The sequence below is a fragment of the Geotrypetes seraphini genome, chromosome 9 (genome assembly GCF_902459505.1).
Source record: "Geotrypetes seraphini chromosome 9, aGeoSer1.1, whole genome shotgun sequence".
Lineage (NCBI taxonomy): Eukaryota > Metazoa > Chordata > Amphibia > Gymnophiona > Dermophiidae > Geotrypetes > Geotrypetes seraphini.
The window spans coordinates 33,461,590-33,481,533 of NC_047092.1; the positions used below are offsets into that span (position 1 = coordinate 33,461,590).

General features: G+C 43.5%; 1 protein-coding gene across 2 annotated transcripts in view; it reads right to left on the bottom strand.

Annotated features, from left to right (window-relative positions):
- The window catches only part of COG5 (component of oligomeric golgi complex 5), a 342,545-nt gene that overhangs the window by 18,950 nt on the left and 303,651 nt on the right, over nt 1–19,944 (bottom strand). For both annotated transcript variants that reach the window (XM_033957896.1, XM_033957897.1), the window contains exons 19-20: nt 15,904–15,980; nt 2,749–2,875 (exon numbers count right to left, since the gene is read on the bottom strand). In XM_033957896.1, coding sequence (XP_033813787.1) covers nt 2,749–2,875; nt 15,904–15,980 — 204 coding nt within the window. The remainder of the gene's footprint in view (nt 1–2,748; nt 2,876–15,903; nt 15,981–19,944) is intronic.

The following is a 19,944-nucleotide window of genomic DNA, read 5'->3' on the forward strand; positions in this document are numbered from 1 at the left end:
CGTGCATATTCATTAGGGCGATCCTGAAAACCCGACTGGCCTGGTGGTCCTCCAGGACAGGGTTGGGAACCACTGCTCTAGGCGACATACCAAAGCAATAGCAGCATCTAGGGAGGGACATAAGAGCTTGCTCACAACACTGAGGTCCCAAAAGTGGCATCAGTGTGCGCCATCACATCCACTCGATAAAACTGGGAATGGTATGAAGAGAGGACCAAGTAGCCGCCCTGAAAATTTCATCTGGATGAATCGCTCGAGACTCCCCCTCAAGGCAGCAAAATTTCTAGTCAAGTGGGCCTTAAGAAAAACTGGCAGCTGCCTACTTTGGGCGATGTAAGTCGCAGAAATGGCCAAACAAATCCAACGGGCGATCGAGGACTTAGAAGCTGGCCCACCTGGCCGAGACGGAATAGTCAGGACAAAGATGATTAGACAGCCAAAAGCCATTAGTCTTCTCCAAATAGTGGAGCAAGACTCTCCTGACGTCCAATTTGCGGAAGATCTGATCCTATCGCACCGATCCTATGAAGTGAAACACAGACAAACGAACCTGCTGGGTGACATGGAAATTGGAAACCACCTTTGATAGAAAACTGTTCTAAATGATCAAACTTGAAGATCTTCAGACTGCTAGTTAGACGGACACTGACTGTAACCTCTACCCCCACGGAAACTACCCACGCGACCAGGGGCGGGAAACGCAGCCTGTGCCCTGAAACCTGGAGGGATATTTTACTCAGGACACAAGAAGGCTGGCTCCACAGATCCACCGAAGTTTCTCTGTGAAGCAGCAGTCCAGCCCCGCAGGACTGTGTCCTTTCCTCCAACAGAGGACACCGTATGGGGTTTCATGGCACTGAAGCCACCGAAAACCCCCCAAATTTTAAGCGAAAAAAATAAGAAAAAGATACAGAGCAGATCAAAAGACTTCTGCATGGACTGTTTGCAGAAATTGAAACTGCAGGGGGCTCTAACTCGCTCTCTAAGGTAGGAGCAGCATATGCTCAGAAAAGTGTTTAGATTTCTGCCACTCTCGGATTGTGGGAAGGGATTGAACACCTAGAGCATGGAATAAGGAAGAGATGCAACAGAACATTATTTCCCTGTTTGCAGAAGCCAAAATCTCCATGTGCCAATCTTCCTCTCCCAAGGCAGAAGCTTGCCTTGCTAGGCTGCACAAAACTCTCCTAGCCTCTCTTCAGCACCCTCAGGCCAGGCCCATGCACACTTATCCAATCAGCTAGCATACCAGTTGATGGGGGCAGAGAGGATCTCTTCTACCAACATCATCATTTTCCCACTCACAGCGGTCTATGGAATATGTGGGGAAAGGAAACTCCATAGCCAGATGTCCCAGGGGAATCCTCCTCCACCTGGAGGTTAGGGAGGTGATTACAGTTGAATTAGAACTTTTGTTAAACAAGTTCAGTATGACGATGACAGAACGATGACAGACGATGACAGAAGCACGCGTAAAGTTTAAATTTGCCTGCCTCTGCTTCAAAGTACTATATGGACTAGCCCCCAAATACATAATGGACCTTTTCTCCTTTTCCACCAACAGACGCAAAAGAAGCACACATTCAAATTTCGTTTCCCCTCCAGTTAGAAGTTGCAAACTGAAAAAACACCATGAATACCTTCTCTCACACCAAGCAGCCATATGGGGTAAAGACCTAGATCAATTGCTTTCACCCACCACTTATGAGGAATTCAGGAAGTGCCTAAAAACATACCTGTTCCTGAAATACCTAGACAACTGACCTGCTCTTCTCTCTCTCCACAATAAAGGTCTTCCCGATCTCTTTTCCATTCCTTCTCCCTTCATAAGTCCGCATAGAACTTCACGGTTCAGCGATTTATATAAACTGTTATTATCATATTGTAATTTTTCGCTGTATTTTTTTTAAATGCATTACCTTTTCCTAATGGGTCCTCTCAGAAATTTCTTAGCAATCTGTATAACCTATATTCTCACTCAGCAAACTGTATATTTATACTTTCTTAAAATTTCTGCACTCTGTATTTCCTGTGATCATCTGCATATTGTAACTCGCTGAACGTTCAGCTTCCTTGATTGTAAACCGCCTAGAAGTCGCAAGAATAAAGTTATTATTATATTATTATTACTATTGAGAGAGCTCTGTAGAGATAACAGAGCCCTCTGTATGGTTGGAATACAGTGCTTTATCCTAAATAAAAATAGAAAGGTGATTAGCAGGCAAGGGGTCCTGATTCTGCTCCTTGGGGGGGGGGGGGGGAAGAAAGGCTGGAACTAATATCCATATCAGGTCTTGAGTTGGCTCCCAAAGGCTAATGTAAAAGCTTAACTATATCTCAAGATGTTACATGTTTGCATTAGCAGCAGATAAATGTAAACTGTACATTATTTGCCTTAACTCTATTTTAATATTAAGCAGCTTCTTTGTGTGCATCTGCATACAGTACAACTATATTTAGTCAAAGTTAACATTCTTGTAGAGTAATATAAATGTGTGAAGCCTAAATCAGTGCTAATATGCATGCTAAACCATATGTAATGTATATTAATGCTGCACTTAGATTAGTATTAAAATATCACAGAACCCAAAAGAGTAAAGAGCTTTTGTATACTTTGCAGTTCTGAGATTTTCCTTCAAGCCTGCTCTGTCGACAGTTAACATCTACAACTATATTCGTAACATGCAGTAGCATTCAGAGGGAACAGCAAAAAAAAAATAAATAATGCAGAGAAAGATTTATTTTTACCTGGTTTGGAGATTGCAGTTCAGGTGGTGCTCTTGTGAAGAAGAACTGAAGAATTGTACTGAATGGAATAATGTCTCCAACGGCTGGGCTGTTGGCAATATGCTCACTTGTCTGGAACAGGAGTGGCCTAGAATAATTAAACACAGACGTTTAACTCTCTTGATGTAAATGGGTTTGGCTTTGGTAAAATGTTCCCCCAAACTATGCTATAGTATTTCTAATATTTCTACAGACTACTATAAATAGACATGAAAATTCAAGACACAATAGAAAATGTAAATTTCTTTAGGATGGAAAAAATTGCAGTTGACAGAGGATACATTCAGCCCTCTGCAATAACCATACATTTCCTGTATAGAGGTCTCATAGAGGAGAAGTGTTGAAAGGAAACAAAGTCAAACAAATCGGCAAGCACTGTGTCACTATCACACTCGGATTTTGCTGAGCCTTACCCTATTAAACAAGAATTACTTTTTCAGACCCACTCCAGGAGTCCAGACTCTAAGTCAAGAATATACAAAAATCAAAGCCAGGCCTCCTGCTTAGCAACAGGCATCATTTGCCAGTGAGTCACAATTTTTAAAGACTTATTTCAACAGTCTGATGGTTCAATAACACATTGCTATACAGAGAACCTTTGTTTAGTTCCTAAGAAAGGTCTTTCATTCATCCTGTCAGCCAGAGCTGGATAAACCAGAGAGGCAATATCCACAGCTCCTAGAATAGCCCCAGAGATACCTAGTGGCTGGTTTTAGGGTTCATGATTGCAGGGTTCTGAAAGGAGACCTGGTGTGCAGTGTCTGGTTGAGGATTGCTGCTGTAATGGCTGAACTAAGCCATGTCCGTAAGGTTTGATTTAAACATTGGAGCCAGTCTAGCTTACAAGCATTTCAGTTTCCGATATGCAAAAGGATTCTATGTGGCATTTTCCATTTGCAGTAGCAGCCTGCCAGAATCCTATGCAAATGCATTACAATGAGCTTATTAGTATTAAAATGAGCACTCTAGATGATGCACAGATATTTCCATGTTATGCACAGAAAGAAGTGCACACTTTTAATGCTCCAAAATTTCTGGCAGGTCTGGAGGTGCAACTCATCAGTGGAGATGTCTGTTTGCATGTAGCATACTTCTGTAAAGAAAAATGGCATAAAGTGTGTCCCAGAGAAGTGCCCCCACCCCAAAAAAGTAAAAAGTAGTGTACATGTATCCCACAGAAGTGGGAAACCCTGAAGAAAGTAAAAGCATATTTTATGTATATTTTGAGCTGCCCCCTCAACGTATCTCACATGCAGGATGCAACTGCTTGCTTGCATTTTCACATTTGGGTTGTTTTGTGGCTCCCCCCACAGAACAATGACATCAGTGGATGTATGCATATGATGTACATCTGTATAGTGTACACAGATTTGCTTTAAGGCAAGAACATACCTCAAAGGATGCTGGGATTGTTTTCTTGCTATAAATAAAATAAGCTCCTGCATCATACCCATTTGTATTCCACATACACAGGAATTGCATTTGTATTCCACAGGTATTTTGTGCTGCAACAGAAGATATTATGGATGGAGCTTTTGATCCCCGCTTTCTGCAGGATGAGGAAAGGAGGGAGCTACAGGAACCAAACAGGCCTCTCTAGATGCCCGTCTTTGGGTCCATGTATATCGTGAACAGGTAGCCTTGCAAGAAATGTCAGACCAAAATGTGAAGAATGATTACCACTTAACTGAGACAGCAATTTTAGATCTATATGAGATCAGAGCTGATGTTGATCCACTGACAGCTTGGTGCCATGCAGCACCTGGGCTGGTGAAGCTGCTGTCTTGCAGTTTCTTGGCACAGGAATCTTCCAGTTTATGATTGGGGGGTAACAGTGGCTTGGACTAGAGAGTTGCATGGGGACAGAAATCAAACCCGTCTCTGTCTGTTCTCGCTGGAATCAAATCCGTCCATGTCTCTCTCCACTGGAATAAAATCTGTCCCACCCGTCCCCATAAAATTCAGAAGCAGCTATTTGATTTAATTATGCTACTGAATTAGAGGCACTGTTAGAGATCCATTTACAAATAAGCAAAAACACTTTATTAATTTGGAAAACACATACTTTGTAACTGGGTCTCTACCAGAGCCTCTAATATAAATATAAAATATGAACCTCAAGTTATGTCAGCTGAAGGTGGCCAAAAATCCCTTTTACCAAGCTTGGCAGGCAGTAGCAACATCCTAAGCCACAGATGCTGGCACCTCAGTGGCCCAAGGATGCTGCCAGTGACTGCTACGCTTGGTAGAAGGGAGTTCTGCCCACCTTTGGAGGAGGTCCTCAACAGGTGGTGTTTGGGGATTCCCACCAGCTACGGTCAGCAAGTACTTCAACACTGGAAAAATAAAACCAGAAATGCATTTTTTTTTTCTGTTGAACACAATACAAAGACATCTGTAATATACATTTCCTAAAGCTAATGTATTTCAGTTAATAAGTTCCTTTTTCTACCTTTGCTGTCTGGAGATTTATTTTTCCATCAATTTGGTTCCATTTTCTCTTTTTTTCTGCTTTCCTATCTTCTGCAAATTATTCTTTGGTTGCTGTCCATTGGTTCTCCTACCATGGTCTAGCATTTCTTCCCTCCCTCCCATTGTACAGCATCCTCACTCCTTTCTGTCCTGGATCAATCTCCCTCTTTTTTCCCTTTCCACCCCTGCACAGCATTTCTTCCACTTTCTCCTTCACCCCTATTTGCAACATGTCTCCTCTTTCTCTCATTTCCTTCCTTGCTGCAAAAGGAGTGGGGAAAGAGCATCTCTCCCATATCCCTCGGACCCTGTGCAGCAGCTTTTTCCCCTGCCCAACATTTTTCCTTCTATCACTGCTCTCCAGCACCATGCAGCATCTCTCCCTCCATTCCCTCCCTCTTGCATCTCTCTTTCCATCTGTCCCACTGTTTCTTCTCCACCACCACATCCAACATTTCTCTCTTCCCTATGCATCTTTATCTCACTCTTCTCCCACCACCATGTCCAATAATTCTCTCCCTCTCTATGCCCAACAATTCTCTTCTTTCTTCTTTTCCTCATGAGCACCATCTCTCCCTCTCATTCAGACACCCATGCCCAACAGACCATCCTTTCACTTATACCAAGCAACAGCTAGCTCGTGTCTATAGATCTAAAGGACACCTACCTCCACATACCTATCTACCCAGATCATTGAAAATTCCTTTGTTTTTGCATGGGAAACACGCACTACCAATAAAAGGTTCTTTCCTTTGCCCTCACTTCTGCGTCCAGACTTCACCAAATGTCTTTCGTTAGTTGCAGCACACCTCAAGACATCTGGACTCTGTATTTTCGTACTTAGGTGACTGGATGATTTCTGCATCCTTTAAACACAAACTCCTAATGACCTTACACAGCACAATCAACAGTCTTTCAGCTCTCGGTTACATCATCAACAAAGAAAAATTCAAATTATTCTCCACTCAAACCATTCAATTCATAGGAGCATTACTGCACACAGTCCAACATAAAGCATTTCTCCCTCCAAATTGTCTCTCCACAGTTCAACATCTTGTACAACACAGTCTTGCCTCTCAGACCTACACAGCAAAAATTTTTCTGACTTTTGGGTCCCATGGTAGCCTCGACTGTAGTGATTCCTACCACAAAACTTCATATGAGACCAATTCAATGGGAATTAAAGTTTCAATGGTCCCAGAGTCTTCATTCTTTGTCACACAATACACATTACTCCACGAATAAAGCATGGGCTTCACTGGTAGAACAATCCAAAATCTAATTCTCACAACAGATGCTTATCATACAGGATGGGGAGCTCACCTTCAGCATCTCTGCATGCAAGGATTTTGGACAACTGCAGAACAAACATCACATAAATGTCCTAGAGCTTCATGCAATCTAATATGCAATTCAATCTCTTCAATAATACCTTGTCACAAAACTGTTAATCAAAACAGACAATCAGATAGCCTTGCACTACCTCAACAAACAAGGGGGGGGGGATGGGCTCACTTATTCTATGCAAAGCTCATTGTATGGATGTTAGCAAACCATCTCTTCACCACATCCATCTCTTCTCACATAACATGGAGACAAGTAATACATCCCAACCTACAATCCCTTGCCTTAACAGTATTGAGGATCAAGGAATAGACATCCACTCTCTTCCAACTGCAATTCATGACATTCTTATAGCATCCAGAAAACCTTCAACTTGAAAGTCTTATTCACTAAAATGGAAACATTTTGCCTTATGGTGTGACTCTATTCATCAAAATGTGTACTCCTTTTCAATTTCTTTCATCCTACAATATCTTCTACACCTCTCTGATTTTGTCTCAAGACATCTTCAGCACGAGCCCATCTAGCAGAAATATCAGCTTTCCATTCCTTATTAGACAAGAAGCCAATATTGTATGTTTAATTAACGGTCTTTTCAATATTCGACGCCCAATTCAACCTCCTTTACTTCAATGGGATCTCAACATAGTCCTCACCCTACTGATGACTATGCCTTTTGAACTTCTAAATACTACTTCATTAAAATTTCTCACCTTTAAAACATTATTTTTGGTTGCTATTACTTTAGCAAGGAGAGTTAGTGAACTGCAGGCTTTAGTACATTACCATTCATTTTTAAAGTTTTTCCCCCCCACCAAAGTGGTTATCCGAATGAATTCTAAGTGTTTAACAAAAGTTGTTACATCTTTTCATGCCAATCAAGATATTGTGATACCTGTTTCCCACCCCAAAAATAAACAAACACCTCATACTATATCAGTGGAACAGTCTTTGCATATTTGAGATTGCAAAAGAGTTAAAACATTCTGATGAAGCACTCAATTATTTGTTCCCTTTTGCAAGCAATAGCTTGTCCAACTGGATTGCGGACAGTATAGACTTTTGCTATCAAGCTAAAGCTAACCTTCAACCACCTATTCACATTACGGAATCTCTCTCCTAGAAATATGCAAAGCAGCAACTTGGTCAACACCTTACACATTAACAAAACATTACTGCTTAGATAATGCTACACGATCTGACAGTAGATTTGGGCAAGTTATGCTCCAGGCTCTTTTTGCTTGACTTTTATTCTCTACCCCTTTTAGACATCAAGTTGTCATTCAAATATGACAACCCTCAACTTGGGAGATACCATATGTGGCTGCATTATTCAGTCTATCCATGGAGAAAGTGGCTGCATTATTCAGTCTATCCATGGAGAAAGTGTAGTTGCTTACCTGTAATGGGAGTTCTCCGTGGATAACTGGATAATGCAGACACACCTCCCACCCTCCGTCTCCTCAAAAACAAGATAAATACTTTTCCATGAAGTCATACAGTGTTCTTCATATTTCAGTATTATTCTACTACATTCTTGAGTAAATTCAAGGACATATTAGTTTTTGCTACTAACCCTGCTAGCTTGCTATGGACTATTTCTCAGTGGAAATGATGTCACCAAGGCGGGAGGAAGACAGACTGCTAATTGGCCTACAATTTTCTATCACTAGAAAGGGATGTTCTACATTAAAGGCTACAGAAGATGAATAACCACGTGTGTCTGCATATCCAGTTATCCATGGAGAACCCCTGTTATAGGCAAGTAACTATGCTTTCCTCCCCAGGGGATCAATAGGATAGTGATCTGGAGCCCACAGCTTTCTTGAGAGTGGATTCAACTGCCACAGAATGGTGTGGAAGTTGCTGCTTCTAGAATCCTTACTATTTCTGAACTATATACATAATATCCACGTTCTTGCTGACTGAGTGGAGGAAAATTCCATAGTCTGTTATTAAGAAAGACATGGGGGAAGCCACTGCTTGACCTGGATCAGTCAAAACAAAATGTGCAGGGGTAACTCTTACACAATAAGGTTACTATTGAGTGACTAAAGAAATCGGTAGCACAAAAAAATAAGGTCACCACATACATCAATATGCTTAGTAAGCTTATTTCTTACTTAGAACTCTGCTCAGAGACATGAAGGCTGATTACTCGGCCTCACCTACCAATCATTGCAGTGTTCAAAAAGAAAGCTTTTATCTTCAATAATCTTTTAATGCGCTAGCTTGACCGCTATGCTAAAGATGTTAATATTTTTCATAAGTTCTTGTGAACTATACAAAATTACTTATCTTTAAACAGTGACTGGTTCCGACGTGCACGTTTCGTTTGCTGCGTCAGGGAACCGACAATAACAGCTGAGTTTTAAAGCTGGTAGTGAAGAAACACTTTTTTGAGATATCCAGTTTTGTAATCTAATGTGACTTCACTACCAGCTTTAAAACTCAGCTGTTATTGTCGGTTCCCTGACGCAGCAAACGAAACGTGCACGTCGGAACCAGTCACTGTTTAAAGATAAGTAATTTTGTATAGTTCACAAGAACTTATGAAAAATATTAACATCTTTAGCATAGTGGTCAAGCTAGCGCATTAAAAGATTATTGAAGATAAAAGCTTTCTTTTTGAACACTGCAATGATTGGTAGGTGAGGCCGAGTAATCAGCCTTCATGTCTCTGAGCAGAGTTCTAAGTAAGAAATAAGCTTACTAAGCATATTGATGTATGTGGTGACCTTATTTTTTTGTGTGACCTGGATCAGTAGCATAGAATGTTGCTACTCTTTGGGCTTTGGCCAAGTACTAGTGACCTGGATTGGCCACCGTGAGAACAGGCTACTGGGCTTGATGGACCATTGGTTTGACCCAGTAAGGCTAGTCTTATGTTCTTATGAGTGTAAAGATAGTGTGGGAGGAGAGGTATTTCACATTCTCATCTGTACACTGTTCATCTCTGAGAATTTTATGAATGGACAATATAACAGCCTCTGTCGGGTAGAGGTGGGGGAAAGATTGAGGAATTAAAGGACATCCAATGTTTCTGCCCTGGGTACCTCTTTCATCTCTAATTTACAAAAATGGTCTCATCCACTTTTTCTATAGAATCAATGAAGAAGAGGTCCTCTGCGGAGACATTCTCCTTTCATAAGGCCAGTGGAGTCATAGTGTCATATTCAGAATCTCAGGAATGCTGCCATTCTGAACCTAGCCAGATCTCAGTGCTTCATTAGGGGCATCACTTGACAGAAGGGGTATAGGTACTAGCGTATAGCTTTGCCAGGATAAATTTCCTTCTCCACTGAATTGAAGATGGACCTCAGTTTAGTTGATACTGACTCCAATACCTTATGAAACCTTGGTGTTATTGAATCACTTTCAGGAAAAGCAAGGATCATGAGAATAAACTACTGAATCCTACACTCTGATCTCAATAGCATCAAAGTTGAGGCTCCCCCTCAAAGAGGAAGCAGCAAGTGAAGCTACATGCTTCTGAGCCACTTGAGGTATATTGCTGGCCTGGTCTCAGGTCCTTGGAAGTTGATACAACCCGCCCAAAGGCGGCAAGAACAAGCGATCAAAGGACCCGGTTTGGATCTCAACAGAAGCAAAGAGGGCAATAAATGACAAAAAAGTATCCTTCCGGAGATGGAAAAAGGACCCAACGGAGGAAAATCACCAGGCGCACAGGAAATGCCAAAAGGAATGCCACCGGGAGGTTAGAAAAGCAAAAGGGAACTACGAAGAGGGGCTGGCCAGGGAGGCGAAGAACTTCAAGGCATTCTTCAGTTACGTAAAGGGGAAGCGACCAGCGAGAGAGGAGGTGGGGCCGTTGGACGATGGGGATAGGAAGGGAGTGATTAAGGAGGATAAAGAGGTAGCTGAGAGGTTGAACACGTTCTTCTCGTCGGTTTTCACGAGTGAAGACACATCTAACATACCGGATTCAGAGGAGCTCATAAGTGGGGAACAGGCTGAAAAATTGGAACACATAGAGGTAAGTAAGGAGGATGTCCTCAAACAGATAGACAGGTTAAAATGCGGCAAATCGCCGGGCCCAGACGGGATCCACCCAAGGGTTCTGAAGGAACTAAGACAAGAAATAGCGGGCACAATCCAGCATGTTTGCAACCTATCCTTGAAAACTGGAGAGGTACCAGAGGACTGGAAACTGGCGAATGTCACACCTATCTTCAAGAAGGGATCGAGGGGTGACCCCGGGAACTACAGGCCGGTGAGCCTGACTTCAATTATAGGGAAGATGGTGGAAGCTATGATCAAGGATGGTATTTGCGAGCACATCGAGAGAAATGGCCTACTGAGAACAATCCAGCACGGATTCTGTAAGGGAAGGTCATGCTTAACGAACCTTTTGTACTTCTTTGAGGGAATAAGCAGTCAGGTGGACAATGGGGAACCCATAGACATCATTTACCTCGATTTTCAAAAGGCTTTCGACAAGGTGCCACATGAAAGGCTGCTTAGGAAGCTGTGGAACCACGGGGTGGGAGGGGATGTGCACAGATGGATCAAGCACTGGTTGTCGGGTAGACTGCAGAGGGTCGGAGTAAAGGGACAATATTCTGACTGGCGGGGAGTCACGAGCGGTGTGCCACAGGGATCGGTGCTGGGGCCGTTACTCTTCAACATATTTATCAATGACCTGGAAAAGGAGCAAAGTGCGAGGTTATAAAATTTGCAGACGATACCAAACTGTGCGGCAGAGTTAGATCCAGGGAGGAGGGTGAGGACCTGCAAAGGGACCTGGACAAGCTGGAAGACTGGGCAAACAAATGGCAAATGCGCTTTAACGTGGAAAAATGCAAGGTCATGTATATAGGGAAAAAGAACCCGTTGTTCAACTACAAATTGGGGGGGGCATTGCTAGGAGACAGCAGTCTAGAGAGAGACTTGGGTGTGCTGGTGGATGCATCACTGAAGCCATCTGCGCAGTGCGCAGCAGCCTCGAAAAAAGCCAACAGGATGCTGGGCATCATAAAGAGGGGCATAACAACCAGGACGCGGGAAGTCATCATGCCATTGTATCGAGCGATGGTGCGTCCACATCTGGAATACTGCGTTCAATATTGGTCGCCGTACCTCAAGAAGGACATGGCAGTACTTGAGAGAGTCCAAAGGAGAGCAACGAAACTGGTAAGAGGGCTGGAACACTGCCCATACGCCGAGAGGTTGGATAGGCTGGGGCTCTTCTCTCTGGAAAAAAGGAGGCTCAGGGGAGATATGATAGAGACCTTCAGGATCATGAGGGGCATAGAGAGGGTGGATAGGGACAGATTCTTCAGGCTGAAGGGGACAACAGGTACGAGGGGGCATTCGGAGAAACTGAAGGGAGATAGGTTCAAAACAAATGCAAGGAAGTTTTTTTTCACCCAAAGGGTCATGGACACCTGGAATGCGCTACCGGAGGAAGTGATCAGGCAGAGTACGGTACAGGAATTCAAACAGGGATTGGACGGATTCCTGAGGGATAAAGGGATCGTGGGATACTGAGAGAGGTGCTGGGATGTAACACAGGTATAGAAAGCTAACCAGGTAATAAGTATAGAAACCCAACCAGGTAGTGCATGTGCAAGACCGGAGGGTTAGGACTTCGATGGGAAGATAGGACTCAATGGGAAACCAAGGTGGCAAGGGGGCCCCTTCTGGTGATTCAGACAGGTCGTGACCTGTTTGGGCCGCCGCGGGAGTGGACTGCTGGGCAGGATGGACCTATGGTCTGACCCGGCGGAGGCACTGCTTATGTTCTTATGTTCCAGCATCAAGAAGGCTGAATGAACCTCTCTTCAGAGGTACTTTGAGGATACAGCAACTATCAATATCTTGGTTCTCTAATGATATTGTATCCTGACAGGGTTCATTGCTGATGTTTCTGTCTTCATCACATGCTTGAAATAAATAAATCTGAATTCTTCCTTTTCATCTGTTGGGAATTGGTCAATGTCCATTCTTAATGGCCTTTATTAATGCTCAAAATAATAGGTTATCAAAACACTTGTCAAAGCCAAAGCATCTCCAGCAGCAGCTTTGAGATCAATGGTTCTAATGCAGAAATAGATGGATTAGACAGTACTTTGATATGCCAAATATTTTTCCATGATTCCCTTTACAGTTTTATATCCCTCACTTTGTCAGACCGCAAGGCACTATAAGACCAATTGTGGGTAACCACATTGGATGTAGCCTTATCACACCACTCACATTTTTTTTTTAAGTCTCTGGGGATCTTTTTTGGGATATGCTGCAGTTATTGAAAACAAACAAAAAATCAATTTTGAGTAAGACGACCATTCAGGATACTAAGCAACTCAAAAATGGGGAGGAGGGGGAAGCAAGCAAAAAAAAAAAAAAATGCTGCAAATGACTGAAATGTCTAACCTGGGATGCTGCAAATGACTGACGTGCCTAACCAGGGATGCAAGAGAGGAAATATAAGAGGTCCTTATGTGACAATGTCAGAAAATCAAAAATTTCTCAAAGATGAAAGACAAAGAGGACCAGTGTGAATTTTGGGGGTAGGGGTTTCTTCTTCATTAATTCTTTTTGTTCTGGGGACTGTTATGAAGAAGCTGCTTTGTATCACAGAGAAAACGCCATAGCACAGCTCTGCAGCAGAGTCTGTATTTACACACAGGGTTCCCATATTAACTGTGAAGGCACTGCTGTACGTGAATCAAGGGAGGGGGGATGATTGTGGAGGCAGGGGCAGAGCTCATGTAGAACCAAAGAATTTCCAGCAGCACACCAGTTAAGAGCAGTGCAGCGATACTCCAGGCTACCTGCAACCTGATCCAGAGTGCTCCCTTTGACTCAACTTCCTCTTTCTGCAAGGATGGGACAGGTCAAATTGGAGCGTTCCAGAACAAACAGCAGGCAGCCTCGGTATATCGCTGCATTGCCACTATTCAGAACACATTGAAATAGAGGAGAAGATGCCGAACTGTGGGCTGGAATATGGAGAGAAATGGAGGGAGAGATGTCAAATTACGCCACTGAGAGGGGGTGGGTGATTTCTAGGTAATTTTATTAGCCACTATGGAGCTGTACCACATAGATAGGAAAACCCTGGTTTACTGGGGGCAATTTAAGGTTAACATTTTTTCAACTAATACACAAGTATATACATTATATCATGCATATGAGTCAAAAAAGATGAGTTAGTACTCTCATTATTTTAAAGTGTATGAGATATTACTTTAAAAAATATTTTCTTTGCAATTGTACTTTTTCTTTTTATTGCTTGCACACTGCTTTGGACTTTTTTGGATTGGGAAGGTGGTATAAAAATCTTCCTCAGATCCCTCTAATGCCACTGCTGTAATAAACATAAAAAAAAAACATTTTATAAGAAGAGTGCGCTAAAAGACTACTTATAACCACTACACTTGAAAAAGGTAATTTTATAAAGATGGTGGTGTAAACTTATTTAGTCACATTTTAGCCACAATTCTGACAGCTTTTGTGAAGGCTTTTTATAAAGACATAGGCGTTTTTGTATTTTTATAAACTACACTTACAGGCACCTACTGCTTATAAAATTACACTTGTAAAGAACTCTTTTAGACTCTTACAATAGTGATTATTATCAGAACCAAAGTACACACTCATTTGGAAGACATAAGTAATATAAAAATCTATAAGTTCAAATTACTGTAAAGTAGAAAAAAGAGAATATGCTGCCAATGCACTTAATGGATTTTGCCAGAATAACAATATCATGGAAAACCTTTCATATGGCGAAAAATTGGAGAAGCTGGGGCTCTTTTCCCTGGAGAAGCGGAGACTTAGAGGGGACATGATACAGACTTACAAGATCTTGAAGGGCATAGAGAAAGTGGAGAGGGACAGATTCTTCAAACTTTCGAAAACTACAAGAACGAGAGGCCATTCGGAAAAATTAAGAGTGGACAGAATCAGAACCAATGCTAGGAAGTTCTTCTTCACACAACGGGTGGTGGACACCTGGAATGCGTTTCCAGAGGGCGTGATAGGACAAGGTATGGTATTGGAGTTCAAGAAGGGTTTGGACATTTTTCTGAAGAAAAAGGGGATAGAAGGGTATAGATAGAGGGTTACTATACAGGTCCTGGACCTGGTGGGCCCCCGCATGAGTAGACTGCTGGACATGATGGACCCCTGGTCTGACCCAGCAGAGGCACTTTTTATGTTCTTAATATCAATAAAATATGTGACTGTCTCTGGGAAAAGGTGACTAAAGTAGCGGATCCAAAATGTTACATGTTTGAACTTCTGTAACTTAATTTTCACATAAAAGGATGGGATATGGACTATTGTATTATAAAGTATTTGCTCTAACAGAATTCAATGAAACCTCATTTTTTTTTCTGCTGGCTTTAAATCACTTTTTCCCCACAGACAGTAACATATATGTAGTAAAGAATCTATAATAATAAAATGCTAAGCGCACATGCGCACTCCTACCTGCATGATCTGTAGGTCCGTGGCCGGCAGGAGTGCGCATGCGCGCTTACAACGGCCCCACACTTGCGGACCCCAAGGTAATGTTGTGTGGTCTGGCCGGCTCCCTTACACTCCACGCCCGAAGTTTATTTTTAAGTTCAAATCTGCGGTGGCGGCTCCTCTCACGAGCCGCACCTGCATCGGAGAAGGCTTCTGATGCAGGTGGGGATCATGAGAGGAGCCGCCGTGGCACCTTTAAACTTAAAAATAACTCCGGCAAGGGACTAAGCGAGCCGGCCAGACTGCAGGAAGGGAAGGGGGAGGGGGAAATGCTGCTGCTGCTGCACAAGGACATGGAGGGGGGAGGGAAATACCCCTGCTGCAGCAGCACAGAGAAGTAGAGGGGGAGGGAATGCTGCTGCGGCTTCTGCACAGGGAAGTGTGGGGGGAGGAAAATGCTGCTGCTGCACAGGGAAATGGAGGGGGAGGGAATGCTGCTGCATCTGCTGTGCAGGGAAGTGGGGTGGGGGGAGGGAAATGCTGCTGCTGCTGCACAGGGAAATGGAAGGGGAGGGAATGCTGCGGTGGCTGCTGCACAGGGAAGTGGGGGGGAGGGAATGCTGCAGCGGCTGCTGCACAGGGAAGTGGGGTGGGGGTGGAGGGGGGGCTGCAGAAAGAAAGACAGCGGGAGGGAGAGAGACAGAAAGAAAGAGACAGGGGTAGGGAGAGAGACAGAAAGGCAGACAGACAGACATATATTCTAGCACCTGTTAATGTAAAAGGCTTAAAGACTAGTAAATAAATAAAAGTGAAACATAATATTGATTTTCATCTTTGTAACACAGTGTAATTTTTACGCACCTGAATGATCTCAACAATCTATAGGACTTTCCTAGATCGGACACACGTCTGCAGAGTGGGGCAATTGCTAATTCCATCTGTAAATAAAAGAAAAACAATTAGTGCATTGGCTGAAGTTTGGCCTATCTTTACAGAGTAAAGCATCCATCTGAATTGACAGACTTCAGCAAAGTTGATAATTATAATGCAAATATATATATGACTGGAGACGGTCACTTTATGCACCAAGAACAGGATTTCCAAGCAGCAGCAGCATTATTTATTTATTTATTATCACTTGATATTCCATCTTTTCCTAATAATGTCACAAAGTAATATGCAAAATACATTCAGGGGGAATACAGAAAAGGTCCTCAAAGTTAGGCACTGAGAAGTTGCAAGCCAGGTGCAAATTCTATAATGGCAGCTCCATGCAAAACTGTCTTTATAAAATATTAGCTTAATTCTGCACTCTCGAACTTAATTTTAGGCACAAGCATTTATGCCACTAAATGCTGGCGCCAAAGACCTGGCAGGTGAAGTAAACTAGGACAAGCGATGAAGCTACTAACTAGTAGATTTAAAATAAACTGGAGAAAATATTTCTTTACACAATGTGTAATTAAACTCTGGAATTCATTGACAGACAATGTGCTGAAATCAGTTAGCTTAGCGGGGTTTAAAATAAGTTTGGATAATTTCCTAAAAGAGAAGTCCATAGGGTATTATTGAGATGGCTTAGGGAACTCCACTGCTTATTCCTAGGATAAGCAGCATAGTACCTGTTTTGCTTCTTGGAATCTAGCTAGGTGCTTGGGACCTGGGTTGGCCACTATTGGAAACAGGATACTGGGCTCGATGGACCTTTGGTCTGTCCCAATATGGCAATTCTTATGTTCTTATCCAGTCTCGTATCTTCGGCTGAAAAACCAAGGTGCTTTCTTGTAGCGTGCTGTTGCCATCAGATCGAACGATGAACACCCCAATGTCCTACAATGTCTAGGAACGCCCACAGGGCCAACGACCACTGTCCCGGACCCAATGTCCGTCTGCTGAGGCAGCTGCTTGCACATTGTCCACTCCAGCTACATGTGCTGCCGTGATAGCCAGCAGGTGCTTTTCTGCCCAAGTGAACAGTAGCTTCACCTCTTGTTGGAGCGATGTGCTTCTGGTGCCTTCCTGCCTGTTGACATAGGCCACTGTTGTGGTATTTTCTAGGAATACTCTTACGGCTCTGCCTTCCAGCACCGACTGTAGGTTTACCAGAGCCAGGCGGGCAGCTTTCAGTTCTAGCCTGTTTATCGACCACTTCCACTGGGATGGTGTTCATTTCCCTTGCACCAGGCGGCCACTGCAGTGCACCACCCAGCCGAACAGTCTGGCATCCATTGTCAATCTGACCAATGAATCCCTTTTGAAGTGGAATCCTCTTTGCTCGAGACTGGGAGTGGAGCCACCAGCTCATGCTGTTTCAGGCTGCCTCCATTCAGGATAGAGGAAGTCTCTCTAGGGAGACTAACAAGACTACAGCATATCCTGAAGTGGACGCATATGTGCCGTTGTGTAGGGCACTACTTTTATGGCAGCCACCATCAAGCCCAGCACTTGTAGTGTAGTGCCACGCTATAGGAGGTTCATAATTTGCTCCCAAAGCTTCTTTCTGTGTGCTTCTGGTAGAAAAACTTGGCCTTCCGCCATGAAGAGAACTCCCAGGTATTTCAAAGACTGGCTCTATTGAAAGTTTTGGACTCTTTTGAAAGTTTGCAATTCAGCCCAGACTCTGCAAATTATGCACAACTGCTGTCATTGCTCTAACTCCCTCTTCTCGAGAGGCGGCTCTAATGAGCCAGTCGTCTAGATAAGGATGAACCAGCCAGCCAGCCCGCTCTGTGGAGAGGAGCTGTTATCACCACCATCACCTTGGTGAACATCCAGGTTGCCGTTGCCAACCCAAATGGTAGCACTAAAAATTGATAGTGATTCTCCAACATGCGAAATCTCAGGAACTTTCTGTGTGCTGGGAAAACTGGAATGTGGAGATAAACCTCCATCTAATCCAGGGTGGCCAAAAATTTCCCTGGTTGTAATGCTGCAATGACAGATCTCACCATCTCCATCTGGAAACACGGAATCCTCAGGGCCGCATTGACATGTCTGAGATCCAGAATAGGCCTCCAGATGTCAGAATCTTTCTTGGAACAAAAAAGCATATTGAGTATCTGCCAGAGCCAGAGTGTTTTTCCAGAACTGGTTATATGGCTTGAATATCCAGCAATCTGTTTACCATTGCCCAGATTTGGTCCTCCCGATCCGATCAGCCTGCTGGAGAATTCACGAACCAGTCAAACAGAGGGTATGCAAACTCTATCTTGTAACCTTCTATGACAATATCCAAGACCCAAAGATCTGTTATTATGCTTTCCCAGGCCTCCAGAAAATCCAAGAGCCGACCTCCAATTTTCTGAAGGGTGGCTGGAGGCCTGGCTTCAATGTAGCTTCTTGGCTTCAGTTGTGGTCCAGGAATCTGTATTTTGGATTTTCCGGCTTCCAGAATATCTCTCTCCAGAACCTTGATAGGTTCTCTGAGGTGAGCCTTCTGAGGCGTACTGGTGAAAATATTGGGATCCTAAAAGGCATTCCGGTTCTGGCTTCTAGATGCTTGAGGTCTGCTGTTCGGTAAGGACTTGGGACGAAGATCTTGCACACTGGCCATAAGATCATCCAAGCCTTTGCCAAAAGGCATTTGTTCCTTAAGGGGAGGCCTGCTAAGCATAGCCTTGAAGGTTGAATCACCCACTCACTGTCTGATCCACATCATGTGTTGGACAGAGATGGAGTATGCAGAGACTCTCGCCATGACTCTAATTACATCATAAAGTGTGTCAGCAACAAAGCCAACCCCTGCCAGAACGATCTGAGGTAATGGCTCATCCACTGTCATGTTCAGGGTTTGCAGGTGTGAATGGCAGGTGTGTGCTACGAAAGAAGCAGCTGATGCTGCCTTAACTCCTAGGGCCAGGGCCTCAAACTGCCTCCTGAGGACCATATCCACTCTGCGGTCCTGTGTATCCTTCAGCATGACTCCTCCTTCACTGGATAAGGATGTGAGTTTAGTCACCTATGCCACCAGGGAGTTTACCTTTAGCATAGCAAACATTTTCTGAAAGTCTTGATCCAGAGGATATAGCCTACTCATGGCTTTTGCCCCTTTGAGGGAGCCTTCCGAGACCTCCCAGGGATCTGTAACCAGGAGTTTCATGTCTGGGTATCACAGAAAGGACATGGGCTGAGATCAGACCCCGCTCAAAAGAGAACACTGAGATGACTGGGGCCGAGGTGGATCAATCTTGAGTTTATGAAGAGACTCAGTAATAATATCTGGCACAGCCGAAGACTTGAACAGTCACCGTAAGGAGGGATCCTCTCCCGGGTCCGCAGCCGGGACTCCATCCTTATCCTCTACATAAATTCCTGAAAACTTTGTTGTTCTCGCAATTTTTAAATGGTTTAACTACAGTCTCAACGAAATGACAATATTATAGTTATTTTTCTTATGCTTTTCTTATGTACTTTTTAAAATTAGTTCTTACTTCTCCTATGTTTTCTGCTATGTACTCTAGTGTTAATTATATGTGAACCGAGTCAAGCTCCATTGTGAGATGACCTGGTATATAAACCAAAGATTAGATTAGATTACATAAGAGGCCGAATCTCCCATCAGGGAGGCCTCACTTTGAGACAGTAAGGGGATCAAGACTGAATTGTTGCCCCCTGAATACCTGTCTGACTGATAATCAGAGGGAGGAGTTCTGCTCTCATAAAAGAAGCACTCTGAGTATTCTTAGATGCATGCGCCAAGGGTTGCTCTTCAGCAGACCTAAATTGTGAATTCTGGCCTTGTACATGCGTCTTCCAGAGCAGATTATTGAACTCTGGGGTAAAGGCCTTAGTAGGCAACTCTCCTTCCACTTTAGAAGGGAGATGCCTCTTCTTTGGCTGTGGAGCTTCTGCACCAGTTTGGTGCGCTATGCTGCTGCTCTGGGGCTCCTGGGAAATTTTTAC